The sequence below is a fragment of the Elaeis guineensis genome, chromosome 2, assembly GCF_000442705.2.
Source record: "Elaeis guineensis isolate ETL-2024a chromosome 2, EG11, whole genome shotgun sequence".
In the NCBI taxonomy this organism is placed as follows: Eukaryota; Viridiplantae; Streptophyta; class Magnoliopsida; order Arecales; family Arecaceae; genus Elaeis; species Elaeis guineensis.
Genome location: NC_025994.2, coordinates 20,309,645 through 20,329,050, shown reverse-complemented (window position 1 = coordinate 20,329,050; position 19,406 = coordinate 20,309,645). Strand labels below are relative to the sequence as shown.

The following is a 19,406-nucleotide window of genomic DNA, read 5'->3' as shown; positions in this document are numbered from 1 at the left end:
AGGTTTCCTGATATGCAAATAATTTACTGGAAGTATGAGGGGGGCAGGAGTTTATCTCTTTTGCTGTTTTGGCACATAATTATGATTTTAGTCAACATAAATGTTTTGCTTAATTTATTTGACTACTGCTATATGAGTTGCTTATATTTGACCACCCCAAGAAAAGGTGAATAGTGGATGCTTAATATTTATGACTGGTGTTTAATTATGGATACTTTTTTATTAGATACTTTAGCCATATAGAATCTTTAACTGCATTGAATGCACTTATACATCTAAAGTGACCAAATCTGATCACCTCTGTTGTTTTGTAATTTTGAATATTTCAGTTAAAAGGTCATAGCATTTGCTTTTTTTGGGAAAAAAAATTAATGAAACTGGCAATTTATTGTTTAACCTTTAGTTATTATCATTTGTTGCTTTATTCTATTTCATATTCTTCCTTGATTCTTTGGGCTTTTTAATCTTCTAGCACATTAACTGGTTTAAGACATTTTTATGCAGCACTTCCACCAAGCCTAAATTTTCTGTCAGTCACTGGTGATTTTTCTGAGGGTGAAATGTTGACTGCATCATATGGCTATATTGGGGGCCATGAGGGCAAAAGCATATACAATTGGTATCTTCGTGAAGTATGTTCTTTTGTTCTTTTTCTTATTAATCCTGCATATTTGAAGGGTTTAAAAATTACATACTTGTGATTCTGGTTGAGGGCAGTTCAAATCTCCCCTATATTGTTAGTTGTTTGCATCTTACTTTTTCTCGGATCAAATGATTGTTGCTCTCTTGCTTCCTGTTCCTTGCTTATTGATTTAAACCTTTGCAGGCTGAAACCAGCATAGGTGCCTCAATACCAGAGGCATCAGGACTTCTTCAATATCGCATAACAAAGGATGCTATTGGCAAGTTTGTTTCTTTCAAATGCACTCCAGTAAGGGATGATGGTACTGTTGGTGAGCCAAGAACTTTCCTGTCACAGGAGCGAGTTCGCCCAGGTGCTTACATGTCTTTTGATAAATGAAACATTAAATACAAGTTCTGATACTCTGATTTACTTATTTAGTTTCAGTAACATGAGGTTCCTAAATTTACCAGACTCATGAAATTTGAAGTTCTAAAAGCATACGAGAAATTAAGCCTATATGTATCATAAAAGAAATAATTACTTATTGCACTAGTAAGTCCTCGCAAAAATAGACATGACTTTTGTTCTAGAATGAGGAGAAATGGGTGGGAAAAAAGGAAAAGACTTCAAAATTTTATATCAGCCTTGTCTGTCAATGAATCACTCAGGAATTCTCAGATCTCCTGCCTGAAGTCATTTGCATGTTTAAATGTTACAATTGCTTCTTTTACAGCTTCACTTGAGAAGTAATCATTTCTACATTGTTGTTCAATCGACAGGACACCCAACATTGCTTTCGTTGCAGATAATGGGCAAGGGTGTTGAGGGAACGACATTGGTTGCCGACAAGAAATATTGGGGTGGAGAAGAAGGTGATTCAGTTTTCCATTGGTTCTTGGTAAGTGGATTCTAGCCAGTTATGTCATCTTAACAATAAATTCAATAGCCTTGACTCAAAATGTATTTCGCTCTGATTGTACCAGGTTCTAATAGTTCTTCACTTTTTATCACTAGAACGTAATTAGATCTTTTTATTCTTTGTTTTAATAGTCACCTAGCTGCTATTTTGATCATGCTGTGCATGTAATTAATATATAGTTCTTTCTTTCCTTTATAATAAGATTCATTATGCGTTTGCAGACTAGTTCTGATGGTACACAGAGTGAAATCAAAGGTGCTACAACTGCATCATATACCTTAACTTGCAATGATATTGGCGTCCTTGTCTCTGTTTCATGTGAACCTGTTAGAAATGACTGGGCTCGAGGTCCTATAGTTGTTTCGGAATATATTGGTCCCATTCTACCTGGTATGTCTCCTTGCAAAAAGTAGCTATCTGAATTCTGTTCTCAAGTGTATTAGTTGTAAACAATCCTTAACTTTATTGTCAGATGTACTTCTGTTGTTTCTCCCATTGAATTGTTTTCCTGGACGGCAGTTAATTAACCTAGATGAAAATAATCTGAAGTCTTACTCGGATTATTTATGTTCCATTGAGAAATTCAACCTAACACTTAAAGTTTCACACTTTTCCCAGGACCACCAACTTGTCAGTCACTCAAATTTCTGGGATCAATGGTTGAAGGAGGCCACCTGAGCTTTATTGCTGAATACACTGGAGGGTGAGATCATCTTTAAGTTCATCATACTGTGTTTGGTATGGTGCAATAAAACTTGAAAAATGTTTGCTTTTCCCATCTCAGTGAAAGAGGAAATTGCACCCATGAATGGTTTAGGGTGAAGAGTAATGGTACAAAGGACAAGTTGACCGGTTGTGGTGCGTTCTTTTAATTCCTACACAACTCTCATCACTTAAAATGTCATAACCCTTGTCAGGCTGAATAAACTAAAATGCTATAACCTTTACAGAATATTTGGACTTGACTCTTGAGGATGTCGGTGAATGCATCGAGCTCATTTACACTCCTGTAAGGAAGGATGGATCAAGAGGATCACCAAGGAGCATTATCTCAGATGCCATTGTTCCTGGTGGGTGTTACTTCAGACAAAGTATCCTGACGTTGGCTATAAGCATCGACTTTGAAATGAAGACTAAATATATTACTAATATTGTGTTTCTCTATCATGTCACTAGATAAATATCTAGATTGTCATGTGGGTTCAGGGAATTTGTGAAGGTAAACTGTATTCCTAGATGTCATTGGCGATCCAGGGTCCTGGGAGGGGCGATCTGCAGATGGGCTTAGTCTTTGGGTCCTTTTTTTTTTTGTCACAAAGTGGTGCTCCAGGACTCAAACCCACACCATTGTGCTTGTTAGTGCAAGCCTTTCACTATTGCACTGGGCAGTGACCCCTAAACAGACATTCTTTACCTCTGTTAAAAAATTGAATCGATTGTGGGTGAAATTTGATGTAATTTGAGATTTGGGCTCTTTAATGGATTCCAAAAGCTAATGATTGTTTTAGAAAATTTGAAAGATGATGGTGTTCTCACTGAGGCCAAGCTAAGTGTGCAACGTATGTATAAATTTATATGATGAGGGACAGCTGTGTTGGGACCCAATATTTTATAGAAACAAAAACAAATTTCCAGGTTATGCTTGCTAGATGCAAATTGCTATAATTTTGACAAAGCAATAAATTTAACATTGAAAAATTTTCTAATCCAAAATTTAGGGTGACGTGGAGATAGCTTCTAAGTTTTATGTGATCTGAATATACTTATGAGACTGCTAATTAAGGTTTTAGAGACATTGTTAATGCAGAAAAATGTGTGAGGATTTTAGGAACATATGATCAGATGAGATGGCTAGAGTAAATGTGTTGTAAACTATTAACGATAGACTTAGATATGAATATGTTGGAGAAGACTTGTGACATGATGGAGTGATGAACTGTTTGCTGTGCTATGATTATGTACGACTAAAAGCAGAGCCTGGTGGAGGATTGGCTTTGATCTTTGTAGGTGGGATGAGAAGATGAACCTTAGGGCCTATTTGGAAACTTCCTGCCAGATCCGGCAGGATCGGTTTGGAGAGGGGGACTTCGGGGGAAGGAAAAGCTGGAGCAGGAGAACAGGAGAGGGTGAATACGGGGTGTTGTGGAGCCTGACCCCCAGGTGACTTACAAAAAAAAGGCCTCTCAATCTTTCTTTTTCTTCCTGTGGAGATCAGGATCTATGACCTTCTTGTGCTCTCCCTTCCCCTCTCACCTTCTCTCCCTTCACTCTCTCCTGCCCATCCTGCTGGATCTTGCTGAAGGATTGCTTTTACATTGTAAGTATCTTTGATGGGGACAAATATTTTTTTCAATTAAATCACATATTCCCAATAGTAAAATGCTTTTTATTTAATAGAAAAAATGTTTCTATTAACAGGTCTTGTTTATTCATGGTTATTACTTAGGCAACACATCAAGCTTCTAGCTTTTGGGTGCCTTGCCCAAGGGATGATCAACTAGAGATCATAATCTGATAATCCTTTGTGAAACATGGCAATCTCAGTGCTCATGAATGTAGCAGTTCTTTGTACTGTTGTTTTTTTTTTTTTAATCTTTTCTGTTCTCTGCTGCAGCGGATCCAAAGGGTATTGAGCTTGTTGTACCGAGCTGTTTTCAGGACATGGAAGTTGTTCCACTGAAATCTTATTATGGTGGAAAAGAAGGCAATGGGAAGTACATTTGGTACAGAACTAAAGAGAAGTTGCAGAAGTCAGAGTTGGTTAATCTAGCTACTGTTTCCGATGATATTCTTGTTGTCGGAGAAACATTGTAAGTTCCTTGCTGCAGCCATCATGAATCTTGATCTGATCCTTAAATTTAGTATTCTCAGTGGGACTTATTGTTTCAATTGGATCGTGGGATACAAATCAGAACATATACACCTTCACTTGAAGATGTTGGCTCGTACTTGGCACTTTACTGGGTGCCTACACGTGCTGATGGGAAACATGGAGATCCATTAGTTGCCATGAGCAGCCATCCAGTCATGGCAGGTTAAATCTTGACTTTTGTGCAAGTCTAATCACACTGGTCCATGTATACCTTGTTCTTGTTTAACTGTACATTCTTACTCTTAATCTTGAGTGCATTTTGTACCATACAGCTCTTCCACTTGTTTCTGAAGTATGCATAAAGGAGTTGAGTTCTGGTGTATATGCTGGAGAAGGAAAATATTATGGTGGATATGAAGGTTCAAGCCTATATAGCTGGTACAGAGAAACTAATGAAGGAACAATTGTTCTTATTAGTGGAGCTAATTCCACGACTTATGAAGTTGTCGATTCAGATTACAATTGCCATCTATTGTTCGGGTAACTACTTTAACATCTCTGTCTGTTGTTCTTTTCTTATTCATTAATCTGGCTGTGCCGATGTTGCTTTGTTATATTCAGTACTTGTGCTGGTTTGATCATTTGTTCGGGTAACTACTTTAACATCTCTGTCTGTTGTTCTTTTCTTATTCATTAATCTGGCTCTGCCGATGTTGCTTTGTTACGACATGCATGTCTTTGGAAAAGGAGGGGGTTTTAGATTACAGTAGGAAAAAAATTTGTGTATTCAATTAACACCAATCAAAGAAATGATGCAATGGTACTTGGAAGCTTGCAATAACGCAGAAGATAGCCTCATGAACGATTCACAAGAGATTTCGATTAAAACTGACTTACAGTTAACATAAAAGTGCTTTTTAGATATACTTGTGGTAGTAGAACGGATTTGTTTGGAAACCTTTATCTAATACTTAATCTAAATAGCATGTATTAGTTACTTCTGCTTTTTCCAAAATCGGTGCATCTAAACATGGAAATTGTTGGTATTCTTTTGCAGACGTAAGCTACTTATAGTTGTACTGAATGATGATTATCTGGTGTTTCTTCTGGCTATTTACTGTTTACTAGTCAGCAGTGCAATTTCCCCCCATTTCATATCTTGTCTTCTGCTACCAACAATATTCTACTAAAAATGGGAAAGACATTTTCATTGATGGGAAGGAACATTTAACTGGAATCAAGCTGAACCCAAGGATATCATATCCTGGTCCTGTGCTAGCCTAGCACTGGTAGAGTACATAACAGCCTTGTGCCATGCCAGCGCTTGGCACAGTTGATGTGCACTGGCACACTGTCATACCAAGCACTGGAATGCAGCCAATGCCAGGTGCTATCATTGTCCATATTATAATGTACTCCTGAAGTCCATATTAGTTAATTCAGACCGTGGACTATGGCGTCATCTTCTGTAGATCCCCCATGAATTTCATGTGGTATGTGTACATGTATGTCATTTCATATTTTCAAGGCAGCAATGGCGTATCCTTTTTTAAAATTTGCTTCTCAAAATTGCATTGTCCAGTTTTAAGCCAGTCCAAATTAACATCAAAACATCACTTGGCAGCTATACTCCTGTTCGCTCAGATGCTGTTGTGGGAGAACTCCGACTATCTGAACCATCTGATATAATTCTTCCAGGTAAATTTGAAACTATGTAGAGTTGTAAGACTTCAAATCATCTTTTGATTTTTAATGCTGGGGTCTAACTATTGTATGAGTTGGATTCACTTTCTTAGAAGTAATGAACTGCCAAATTGAAATCCATAATTCCTAAATGGTCTTGCATTGCATGTTCATGTAGCTTATGCTTTTGGTCTTCCTTCAACCATGTTTCTTACTGATATTAGTGTTACGCTTTTGGTCTTCCTTCCACCATGTTTCTTACTGATATTAGTGTACTGTATATTCTCATTAAGGAAAGGGGATAATGTTATATGTACCTAGAATTCTGATAGTTCCTCTGTGTACACTTGCTGGTGCCACTGTTATTAAAGTCTCTTTTACCAAAAAAACTGTATTCCTGGTGTCATATTTTCTGTTTCGCTCCTATAATCTTTTATGCAGCAATTTTTACAATCTGCAATAAAGCCTGTTTTTCCATTCACATATAAATAACCTGGTTTGGCTTATTCACATTTTTATATGGGACTACTTGTTTCTGCTGTTTATTTGTCACTCTCGAAGTAAAATCTATGTTATCAGCAGGCTAAGTTTGTGCTTTATAGTTTTGAAATAACAAGTGGGAAAACAAACCTGCTTGTGGCAGTTAATTAACTGCTAATAAGTTTTAGTTTTTGAATTAAATTAGTTTAAATTTTAAAATTCTGAATAACAGTTACTAAACTGTCTGGGATGTGTCTACTCAGAAAGACATGAATTGGTCTATTTAAGCCAAGTTTGCTCGGCTTAAGGAAAACAACAACAATAATAGCAAGTGCTCACTCTGTTTACAAATCAGATCAACCTTATATGCTGCTTGCTGCAGAAAATCGTGTATAAGTTAGATAATTCTGTCACACAGTGGTGAATGCTTAGTGGTTTGATTTCATTTGTGTGAAACACTATCAAACACTTGGCTTCATAGTATAGTAGAGACATGTGGTGTTTTCACTGTGCACCCCAGAGATTAGTTGGTGGGGGTGAATAATGTCTTTAGGAAAGTGGCTGTGCGCATGGCTGTTGTCTACTTTGTCCCAACGGTTTACTTGTTGCCAGAACTCAAGACTTTGTAGGCGCTATGCATTGCTGATTTACTGCTTTTTAGAGTATGAATGTAATGCGATTGGCTTGTAAGCTGGAAATCTTTTTAATAATTGTTTCAAATTTAGCACATAATGGTTTGTGAAATTCTATTGGGAGCATCAAGTGAGTTGTTTGCAATTTTGGAAGCTCTCCTTTTTCTTCTGTTTCTGTAATTTTTCTTTTATGTCCTCTGTATTGCAAATAAAGCCACCGAAATTCAATTTCTAAATACACTTCTACTGAAATTTTCATCCTGCATATTTTCCATGTTCACTAAATTTTCTTTTCTGCTGCAAAATTATTAGGTCTGTTACATTCAGGTTTGAACTTCTTAGTTTGTCTTCAGTTATATATCATCTTCTGGCCTATTTTTATCTAAAAGATAAAAGAATTTGATTCGTGTTCATTCTTAAAATTGTTTCTAGCTCACTCAGTCCAGAAAGATAATCTTTTATTGAATAATGTGCAAATTTTCCCCCTTCATTAGTTTTATTTAGTCATTCTGGTGACACATGCATTTTTAACTCACTTTGCAATCACATTGTTTTCCTGTTCTCTTTAGAACTTCCGAAAATTGAGATGCTTTCCTTCAATGGAAAGGAAGTTGAAGGAGAAGTACTAACTGCTGTTGAAGTAATTCCAAATAGCGCAATGCAACAACATGTTTGGGATAAGTACAAGAAGGAGATTAAATACCAATGGTAAAACACTAGTTTAATGACATTCACTGATGCATTAATATATCTCCTTTTATCACTTCTATGATCATGTAAATACTGGTTACAGGTTTTGCTCGGTAGGAACAGGAGACTATCAATTGTTTGAACCATTGCCTTCTCAGCACTCCTGCTCATATAGGATACGTTTAGAGGACATAGGTCATTGTATAAAATGTGAATGCACAATCTCAGATGTTTTTGGAAGGTCGAGTGACCCCGTGTCAGCAATTACTGCTCCTATTTTGCCAGGTTATTTTCATGACTTTGCTTTTTACTTATAATGCTGAACTAACAAAAGCAATTTATGTTGATGAAATTGTCATTTTCCTGATGTAAAAGAGCCAAAATTAATTTAATTATTGACCTTATTTTTCAAACTATAACAAGGTGAGCTTAATGCCTTTCTATTTGAAAATAATTGTATAAGAAAATGCAAATGTCTCGTGATTCCCACCTCAGTCAAGAAATTTAGCTTATTAGATTTCCAGACTGATTTGAATCTTTTGCTAACTAACTAAATTCAACTGATCAAACTTAAAGGAATCTGATAGTCGACATTGTTCAGTATTTGTGTACAAATAGTTTCTCCTGCTTTTGATTTTTGTATACAAATTGCAATCTTAAATTTCATAGGGCTTGTTCATTAATATCCCATGTTTTAAGTTATCTTTTTATGTGATCCATTATGTGGTATATTTGCTGGTTTGCTTTATGATCTAATATAATGTTACTTTTAGCAATTCCCAAAATTGATAAGCTGGAGATCGAAGGAAGAGGTTACCACACAAACTTATATGCTGTTCGAGGTAATTATAGCGGAGGAAAAGAAGGCAAGAGCAAAATCCAATGGCTCAGATCGATGGTTGGAAGCCCTGATCTCATATCTATACCTGGTATTATATATTTGCTATCAAAAGTTTGATGATACGTGCTGTTTAAATATTCCATCAAATTTGTTTCATTCAATAAACAAGTAACCAGCGATGCAAAACAAATTTTCGATGATTTCTAGCTTTAGCCATTAGCAGCAATAGTTTTGCTTGTGGATCTCCATGCCTGTTGTTCATATTATCTTTGGCTCCATACTTGTTTGCATATATAACTAGTCAACATTGGATGAAAGCATATTCCTCTTCCTTGTTCAACAGGAGCTTGGGCTCTATGGCTGCAAACTGAGGAGAATGACCCCAAGGTGACTTGATTTGAACCAATCAGGACCCAAGTTTGGACTCATATCAAGTACCATTAACATACACCCTAGTTTAATATAGTACTGGACATGGTGAAGATTCAACCTTAACCTTACCTAGAAGCCTGATCCCATCCATATGTGGCTGGCATTATGGATTACGGTGGTCACTAATTTCTGAGAACATCCAGGAATCTGCTGTCAAATTTCCATGTTCTAAAGAACTATAGGTTGCAGAAGGGAAGGCAGAGGGCTGCCCAGTTAATAGGTGTGCACCCAAAGGTCTAGGTGGTCCAAAAATGATCAACTTGAAAATAAATAATAAATAAAATGACAAATTTAAAAACATAGAGATGGCCTAGTTGAAGATACTTTATCAGATAGAAAGTAGCAAGCCAATGGAACTATCAACTTGGCAGCATCCAATACTAACTTACAAATCGATCACATTCTGCATATTTAAAAATGATGCATAATTCTGAGGCAGCTGCCTAGGTCACCTTACCTTGGTGGGCCATGAGACCAAGAATGCTAGGTGTTGGCTAGGGAAACCTACCTTGGTATTGAAGAACTAAAACATGGACTATTATGTTTAGCTTCAATTTCATGGATTGACACCTAGCACCAAGCACAGATGGAACCTCTTTTCCTCCTCCATAAAAAATAAAAGAAAATAACACTTACCATGAAGCAAAACTAATATTATGTGTATCCATTACAACTAGTAAGAGAACACAAGTGATTACTTCAGTGACAAGGTATGTCTCATTAACTCAATTTTTTGACAACAGAATAAAATCAGCCAGAGCAGATATATTTATACTCAAATTCTCTAGATTTGTGCTGAGGAGCCATGGGGTCTCAACGCTCCTATTGTCTTTCCTTGATCATCTACTAAAATTTTTCTTTCTGAAAGAACCTCATGCATGGACATGATCAGAATGGAACCTGGTTTGAGATTATTTACATTAATCATGACCAGTGCCATCCATCCCTACAATCAAGCAAGCCATGCATTGTCTAATATCGAACCTGATTACTCTATTGGTTTAGGTTTCATATTTTCAAAACCTGACTAGTAACCAACCACATCTGTATTTGATATCATGAAAGGAAGTCTGTATATGTTTTAATTCATACATCTAAATGTATCTGCATACCATTTCTAGGATCTTTTTGCTTGTTAACATTGGTAAATGATCTCAATACAGGTGAAGTTGGGAGGATGTATGAAGCTAATGTTGATGATGTGGGGTATAGACTTGTGGCAGTTTATACTCCTGTAAGGGAAGATGGATTTGAGGGACAACCAGTTTCTGCATCAACAGATCCAATTTCAGTTGGTAGAGTTCAAATCCTTTTTACTTTATAATCTTCCATATAACTTGCACGGTAATTTGTATTTCTTGATATTTGTTAGTTTCTCAGCTATATTATGTGTTGTGACTAGATGATCAACTTGGTTATGTCTGTAACCAACTTCTGGAATACTTGCGAAATCTTCAAAAAGCTAATAATCTAAACCAATATATAATTGGATAGTAAACAATAATAATTCTGCTACAGAAAACTATTCCAGATGTTGGGCTTCTCAAGATGTACTTAAAGAGGCATAACTATGAATTATTAAATCAAATTCTCTTAGATATGAAGTGCACTTTGATAGTTTATTTTGAGTACATTTTAACTTAAAGTATGTCCTGTAAATATCAAAAAGGCATGTATTTTCTGTACATTTTCTGACAAACAGAATTTTATGAACATTATTGTAACATTAAGCATCTATCATGTTAAAAATATGTTATGTTCTTATTTAAAAAAAAAAATCATGGAATGATTTGTTAGTGGAGTATTATAGTGCAGACTAGCATAATTTACTTTATTTTTAGTAGACTTAGATGCCAAACTAGTTGTTCGTAAGTTGTGATTTGGATCCAAAAAGATTATGCAATGAACTCTCCAATGGAGAACCTGTGGTCCTGTTTTTGTTGGAAGAAATCCTGAAGTCCGTCTTACTCTCCGAGGTCCTCTTGACTTTTAGAATGTGTATTGTGTTACCTATGTTACCAATCAATTCTCAAACAATGCATCCCAGTCCATAATTATTTTTTATATAAATTTTACTAGCATGGTTCTTTTTAAATCCTTTGGATATTGAAAGAGGGATAAAAGAGCTTGCGCTCTTAGGAGTTTCATTGATCAAAATATATAGAACACAGAATGCATACATATGGCATCATAGGCCAACATATATGGCAACATAGGCCAGCAATAATATAGCAATAATGCCGCAAAAACTTTCACTATACATGGAAAAAATATCCACTATATATGGAAAGAAATATACTAAATATATTTTAACATCCCCCCGCAAGCTGAGCATCCTTGGCATGGAGGCGAAGATTGGTTCGCAAAAGCGAAAAACGAGAAGTGGTCAAGGGTTTTGTGAAGATGTTAGCAAATTGTTTGTCAGAAAAGATATGGACCACATCCAAATCACCCGATTGAACTTTCTCCCGCAAGAAGTGATGATCAAGTTCAACGTATTTTATACGGACATGTAAAATGGGATTTGCAGCAACGTATGTTGTGCTAAGATTGTCACAATAGATGTGAATAGAGTCCTACAAAGGAATGCCAAGATCACGAAGAAGACAACGGATCCAAATAGTCTCGGCAAGTGTGTAGGCCATAGATCGATACTCTACTTCGGAAGTAGAGCGAGAAATAGTAGGCTGCTTCTTAGCTGACCAAGAGATTAGATTAGGATCAAGAAATATGCAATATCCTGAAAGTCGACCTCCGTGTATCTGGACAGGCAGCCCAATCAGCATTTGAAAAAGCAACGAGTGATGGATTCAGACAGCGGGAGATGGAAATGCCGTATGACAGTGTCCCGCGAACGTATCGGAGAAGACGTTTAATAGCTTGCATGTGTCTCATGAGGTGTATGGAGATATTTAGCAATTGTATTAACAACATATGAGATGTCTGATCTTGTGAAAGTAAAATATTGCAAAGCACCAACAATTTGATGATAGAGAAAGGGATCTGCAAGAAGATGCCCTTCATGAGCCGAGAGATGAGCACTTGGAGAGAGGAGTAGCAACCGGCTTACTAGTGAGAAAATCATGACGCTCAAGCAATTGGCACACGTATTTCTATTGAGTTGGAGAAAGATCAGAAGGAGATCGAGTGACTTCAATGCCCAAAAAATAATGTAGAGGTCCTAGATCCTTCATTGGCAAATTCTCGTTGTAAAATGTCTATAAGTGTCTCTAAAAGAGAGGAGCTTCCACTAACAATGATATCATCGACATATAGGAGAAGAACGAGTGTCAGAAGAGGAGTGACAAATGAACATGGAAGGATCTGTGATACTTCCAATAAGACCAATCTCAGAAATAAAGTAAAGCGCTGAAACCAAGCCCGAGGTACCTGCTTTAGTCCATAGATGGCTTTCTGTAGGTGGCAGACATGATGAGGAAGAGAAGTGTTTACAAAGCCAGGTGGTTGTTTCATATAGACTTCTTGAGAAAGAACACCATGAAGAAAGACATTCTTCACATCAAGTTGCCGAAGCGGCCATCCAGAGGAGAAAGAAACAGAAATAACAGTGTGAATAGTAGTCAGTTTCGCAATTGGTGAAAAGGTTTTTGCAAAATCAATTCTTTGTTGCTATTTGTAATCCCAAGCCACAAGCCGAGCCTTGAGATGCTCAAGAGAACCATCAGCCTTTTGCTTAACCTTATATACCTATTTGTAGCCAATGAGATTGATAGATGGAGGAACAAGATCCCAAGTAGAGTTAGCCAATAAGGCATTAAATTCTTCGATCATAGCTGCACGCCAACCTACATCCTGCAAAGCCTCAGCAAATGAGTTAGGCTTGGTGGGAAGAGAAAAACTCATAGAAGCGAGAAAGGAGGTAGATGCAATCATATCCTTTATCATGGATCGAACGAGCATATAGTGGGTACGAAAGATGGAGGAACAATAGGTGAAGATGGTGAAACTGGTGGGTCTGCAGTAGGTGGAGTGGAAAGGGGAGGTTCAAAAGGTATAGAAACAGGATTGTTCGTAGTGGTGGGTGCAACTGCCCTGGAGGTTGTTCGTCTTGTATAGACTTGGAGCTCTTTCTGATCAGCAGCAGTGGTATGGTTCTCATCTCTAACCTATATGACATTATTATTCAAGTTGGTAGTAAATTGAGTTAATGACTCAGAGGTTGGTGAAACAGACAAAGTGGATCGGTTGGTACAAGAAGTGCTAGGACCATCAATAGTAAAAATATGGGTGAAAGTGAAATGAGAGAGTGCATTAATAGTAGGACTCTCACCTAATAAAGGAGGATTAGAAAGAATTTTGAAACATGTGAAAATCTGAAACAGTAGAACCAGTTTCGGAAGATGTAAAAAATTTGGAGAGACAAGGATATGAAAAAATAGTTTCAACAAAGGTAACATGTCTGGAAATTAAAATTTTTCTAGTGCTTGGATATAGGCAAGGAAACCCTTTATGCTTATTTGAGTCCCAAGAATACACAAGGGAGAGATTGGGGAGAGAGCTTATATTTGGCAATATCCTACAGAACAGGATAATGTAAGCATCCAAAAATTTTTACAAGTTGCAAGTCAGAAGGGACACAACCATGCAAAGCATTGTAAGATGATTTTCCATTCAAAACAAGTGGTGTATGATTTACAGAAAAACAGCAGTTTGTAGGGCCTCTGCCCAAAAATGAGGAGGCATGCAAGCTTGAAAAAGAAGACTTCGAGTAACATTGGATAAATGTCTATGTTTTCTTTTGGTAACTTCATTTTGTTGTGGTATGTGAGGACACGAGAATCTCTCAATAATTCCAATTTGTGAACACAGAGTAGAGAATTTTTCATTCACATACTCATTATCATTGTCAGATAGAAGAATTTTAATGTTGTGATGATAAATATTTTTAACCATTGCTTGAAATTCTAAAAATTTTTCAAAAACCTCATGTTTAAATTTTAAAAGATAAATCCATGAATAACGGGACTAATCATCTACAAATATGATATAATATTTATATCCAAAAATAGAGGGCACAGGTGCCTGCCATACATTAGAATGCACAAGTTGAAAAGAAAAAGCAGATTTTGATTCAGAATCATGAAAAAAAAATTGACATGTTTTTTCATATTACATGCATTGCAAACAGATAATTTGAGTTCAGAATGACCATCAGAAATAACTTTATTTTCTTTAAGAAATTTAGAAAGAACAATCAGATTAGGATGATCTAATCGTCTATGCCAAATATCTCCACGAAATCTAGATCCAACAAAGATTGACCGTTGCTTATTCCTTATACTTGCAACTCTAGAAGAAATTGGATAGAGTGAAGTTTCCAAACTACGGCATCTGAGAAGCTCCTTCTCCGTTTTCAGATCCTTTACAGGAAAATAGGAAGAGTCAAATTCAAAACAAGAATTATTATCATGGCAAAATTGATGAGCAAAAAGTAAATTTCTTTTAATAGAAGGAACAACGAGAACATTTTTGAGAGCAAAGGAGTTGGAAGGAGTACTCAACCGTGTTTCATCGATCTGAGTAATATTAAGTAAATTTTTATTACCAACTAAAATTTTTTCATGTCCATCATAAGGTTTAGAGGAAGAGAATACTAGAGTTAGCAGTCATATGATTAGATGCTCCAGTATCTGGATACTAAATTTCCTTACCATGCTCTTGAAGGCTCATAGCAGCGAAGGTCCGAGGAATATCATCTGTGGTGAAAGCATGATTAAAACGTTGCCTACACTGAAGAGCAGAATGATTAAATTTTTCACATATCTGGCATTGTGTGCCAAATTGTGGAAATTTGGATTGTTGGTTAAGATGAGGAAAGGGCTGAGGATATATGTATGCTCTATTATATCCACGATTAGGATTTGAATTGTCTGCCATTCTATCCTCGGCCTCTGCAAAAACTACCCCTGCATCCACCACGATGACCTTGACCGCGATTTGCATAAAGGGTTTCTCCTTCAGTGGTGGAAGAAGCAGGTGTCATCAATTCGACACGGCGTTGAACATCTGTATCTTCTTGCAGTAGAAGAGGTCGAAGTTGTTTAACTATAGATTTCATCCTGTGTATGTTTAATGCACTTACAAATCCTCTATATTTCTCTGGTAGTCCCAGAAGAACAGTCATGATCAAATTGTGATTGAACTCATTTTCACAAATTGGATTTAACTTTTTCATATATTCACTCATGCCCATTGATCCCTTCTTGATGCTTCGTAATTCAGATTTCAGAAAAAAGTCATAGAGGCGGTTTTGTCAAGAAAGTATGTCTCAATGATTTTCCATGCATTATGGACTGTTTTGGGTGAACTGGATATAACCATCTGTAGTATGCTAAGAGATAGAGTAGCATTAATCCAAAAAAGTATGGTGGTATCTACCTTCTTCCACACTAAATACTCTGGATTCACAATTGTCTTCTTATCGATAGTTTCAATAGTTTGAAGAGGGATAATGCTGGTCCCATCCACATGCAGAGTGACACCAAAACTCTCTAAGACATTTAGGAAAATTTGTTTCCACACTAAATATGTAGAATCTATAAGTTCTAATGGTATGGGAGTTTTGATGTTAACAACTAGTAGTGTTGCGGTAAATGAAGACATGTTTGCCACCAAAGGAAAGCACCACCTGAAGAAAAAGAAAGGAGACCAAAAGTTACCAATAAGGATCACTTCCCAAGAGAAGTCAAGCAGCACTAGAGAGAACTAGTAGCACTAGGGAAGACCAGAAAAAAAAAACAATCTGCAGTAGAAAAATCTAGCGGCTGCAGCAAAGGAAACTGGGCAGCATCAGGGAAGACCAGAAAAAGGAAACAAGCAGCAGCAGGAAAATCCAGCGGCAGCAGCAAGAGAAATAGGGCAGCACCAGGGAAGACCAAAAAAAGAGAAACCAGCAGCAGCAAGAAAATCCAGTGGCAGCAGCAAAAGAAAACTAGCAGCACCAGGGAAGATCAAAAAAAAAAAAAAAAGGAAACAAGCAGCAGTAGAAAAATCTAGCGGCGGCAGCAAGAGAAGTCGGGCAGCACCAGGGAAATCCAGTAGCACCAGAGAAGGCCAAGAGAAACCAGACGGCAGTAGAGAGGGGATAAAGAGGGGAGGAAGGAGAGTTGTTGGTGGCTATGGATCAATATCCCAAGTTAGGGTTTCTGCTCTGATACCATGAAAGAGGGATAAAAGAGCTTGCTCTCTAGGGGTTTCATTGATCAAAATATATAGAGTACAGAATGTATACATATGGCAACATAAGTCAGCAATAATACAGCAATAATGCCACAAAAACCTTCACTATGCATGGAAAGAAATATCCACTATACATGGAAAGAAATATGCTAAATATATCTTAACAGATATAATTTTCTGTCCGTACATATATTTAATTAGCTCTTTTCTGCATTTACAGAGCCCGACATTTACAAAGAAGTGAAGCAGAAGCTGGATCTTGGATCTGTCAAGTTTGAGGTGATGTTTACTGCACTTGTAAAATTGTATTCTTACTCTTCCGAAAAGAGAACACAGGAACTGTTTCATCCAGATGGCAGTCTTGCCCTTGATCAAATATGCCTAATATGCTTTGGGTCATTCTTTGTCATGTATTCAAACATTGTGAATATGTGCAAGCATAATTATTGTGGTAAAAACACTGAAGAGTAGTACTTTCTCAAGGGGCATATGTAGCAATGATAATGATAAGACCAATAACTGTTTGGACTTTCACAAGTAATGGCTATTTGATGATTTCTCCTTGTAACACTATGCAGAATTTTTCGCTCTTCAAATGGCCCTTAGTTTTTTTCCCTCTCTTCTGACAGCAATTATATCTTTATGGTCATGCTTGTGTCCGTGCATAGAGTGATGCATGTGTCCATGCATAGAGTGGTGCATGTTGCTTATGGATTATTAAATTGTTGATTTTCTTATCTGGAAAGTTGACATTCCTCACTTTCTACTGGAAGCAGGCATTGTGTGACAAAGACCGGTCCCCGAAGAAGGTAGCTATTCTCACGGACCATTTATGTTATCACATTAAGGTTAGATGAGTTGGGAACTCAAACCATTGTCTCATTTTCCCAGGCTCTAGGAGTGGGAAATCTTGAGAGAAGAATTCTAGAAGTCAACAGAAAAAGGGTCAAGGTTGTGAAACCAGGTTCAAAGACTTCGTTTCCAACTACTGAAATCAAGGGAACTTATGCTCCTCCTTTCCATGTGAGTGTTTCTATTTTCGCATGAAAGATTAGAATAAATCTATGGCAACTCTTACAACAATTATATGCCAACCTGGAAAAATGTCACGTACCCTTGTTTTTCAGGATCAAAAACTGCATCACCAAATGCTTGCTTAGTAGTCATGAAGGAATTTGTGTGTATGATCAGAGGCATTGAATGTCACCATCCATGTTGAATTTTTCAGTATATGGATACAAAAATAATCTTTGACTGTAAATAGAGACAGCTGGCATCATTTTTTACATGGTGGTAATTGGCTCATCTCTTGGGTTTTGCAGGTTGAGCTTTATCGCAACGACCAACACGCTTCAAGATTGTAGTGGACAGTGAGAATGAAGTGGACTTGATGGTGCAGACCCGGCACATGCGTGATGTCATTGTTCTTGTGATAAGAGGATTTGCCCAAAGATTCAATAGCACATCCCTTAATTCCCTTCTCAAGATAGGGACATGACGGATGATATTAGAAGGAAAGATACCCTTCGGTCCACTTAAAACAAGTTACAGAATTTTATCCGCTATTGCGGCAGTTAGTGATTTGTTTCACAGAAATGTTACATATAAATTTCCCGATATTAGGCTTGCAAGAATTTTGATTTGCGTGATTGTGGTGTGAATCTACCTGTATATTGTTGACAGAGATCCATGGTGCCTCACTAAGGAAGCCAGCTCACCCGTTCACCACCCATCATTGATTTATGTTTCCATCAGTCACCAGAGCTGTCTGTTTACTGACTCTATTGGTGTAAATAGTGTTTGGGAGCTGTGAGAAATGTTGTATAGCCAAGTCTGTATATTCGGAACCTGGAGCATGCCGGAAGGGTTTTGTCAATGGAACAGTTTGGAGATTTGAATCATTCTGCAGTTCAGAAATCAGGATTTTAATGAACTCTGTTTCTGGCATTTTCAGTCTTTCTAGATTAACTGAAATGTCCTTCAGATAAATTGGCATTTTAATTTTATTTTTTATGTGAAGAATGGAAACACAGAAGTGTTACAGGTCCTGTAAGCTCTCGTCTTCCCTTACGGTAATGCCTAAATGATATCTGAAACTTCTAACGAAATCAATAATGAAATTTTGCAAATCTTTACACTGGAAAAGAAGCAATGTTGCGGTAGAAGAGGCCCGCCATCCAAATCCCGATCAATTTCCACTTGTCACATGGGAAAACGTTTGTCAAGCTGGTTAGCCTTCTTGCTTATCCCTGCTCACTGGCTTCGGTTTCCCTTCTAATCTCTACTGTTTTTTTAGTTTTGCTGCTATTTGTTTCCACGGTGCTAACTCAGCACTCTCAAGGCTTGGCTAGTCTCCGTGGTGTCACCAGCCCTTCTGTATGATACGATGCGTGAAGCCCAAACAGGAAGTAGCACACCAGCAACCCTATTGTCCGTATCTCAGACCTCACGTATGACCGCCCGTCGATCGAGCCCAGCAGGAAAACGTTCACTGCAATGGAAGCTGACAGCAGCCATGGCACCAATGGTATCCCCCATAGCCTCGGCTTCCTCGCCTCCTTCACACAGCTTCATCCCCGTGGTTGGGCAAACCAAATGGGCAATGTCAACGCATACATTGCTCACCCTCCCTGGCTGATACCCCAGTAGACTGCTGTCACCGCCGACGAGACTATAATCATCGCCAAGAACCCAATGAGCTTTTCCCGTTCCGACTCTGAGGTCTCGCCTGACATGACTATAAATACGATGATCAAGAGGTGGAGGAGGGTGGCGACGGAGTTGAAACGGGAGGAGGACTTCGTGCCGACGACGGAGAGGGCGGGGACGGCGATGCTGATGAGGACCGCCATCAGGTCGAGGTGGTTGTAGTCCTCGGCGAGCCTCGGCGCTACGATGCGGAAGAAGTCCGGCTTCTGGTTGAAGAGAGTGGCGAGCTATGGTATGACCCAAGACCGCCCCACCGCAGTGCCGCTGACGATGTACTCGAAGAGGATGCTGCCAGCCACCATAAACTCCGCGAAGTCTCCAAGCTTGACTCGCAGGTAAGCAAACGACCCTCCTCGATTTTTTTTTCCCCTAAAAAGATATGA

General features: G+C 37.8%; 1 protein-coding gene across 1 annotated transcript in view; it reads left to right on the top strand.

Annotated features, from left to right (window-relative positions):
* LOC105032631 (187-kDa microtubule-associated protein AIR9) overlaps nucleotides 1–17,963 on the top strand; it is a 48,126-nt gene extending 30,163 nt beyond the window's left edge. Inside the window, 20 exon segments of the mRNA XM_010907126.4 lie at nucleotides 505–632; nucleotides 827–995; nucleotides 1,405–1,523; nucleotides 1,766–1,934; nucleotides 2,163–2,247; nucleotides 2,329–2,402; nucleotides 2,495–2,614; nucleotides 4,159–4,354; nucleotides 4,457–4,578; nucleotides 4,689–4,896; nucleotides 5,981–6,054; nucleotides 7,721–7,859; nucleotides 7,945–8,126; nucleotides 8,615–8,770; nucleotides 10,278–10,409; nucleotides 16,535–16,593; nucleotides 17,091–17,123; nucleotides 17,206–17,337; nucleotides 17,637–17,658; nucleotides 17,661–17,963. Of these exon segments, the coding sequence (XP_010905428.2) occupies nucleotides 505–632; nucleotides 827–995; nucleotides 1,405–1,523; nucleotides 1,766–1,934; nucleotides 2,163–2,247; nucleotides 2,329–2,402; nucleotides 2,495–2,614; nucleotides 4,159–4,354; nucleotides 4,457–4,578; nucleotides 4,689–4,896; nucleotides 5,981–6,054; nucleotides 7,721–7,859; nucleotides 7,945–8,126; nucleotides 8,615–8,770; nucleotides 10,278–10,409; nucleotides 16,535–16,593; nucleotides 17,091–17,123; nucleotides 17,206–17,337; nucleotides 17,637–17,658; nucleotides 17,661–17,812 (2,471 nt within the window). The 3' untranslated portion in view covers nucleotides 17,813–17,963.
* The last annotated feature ends 1,443 nt before the right edge of the window (nucleotides 17,964–19,406 follow it).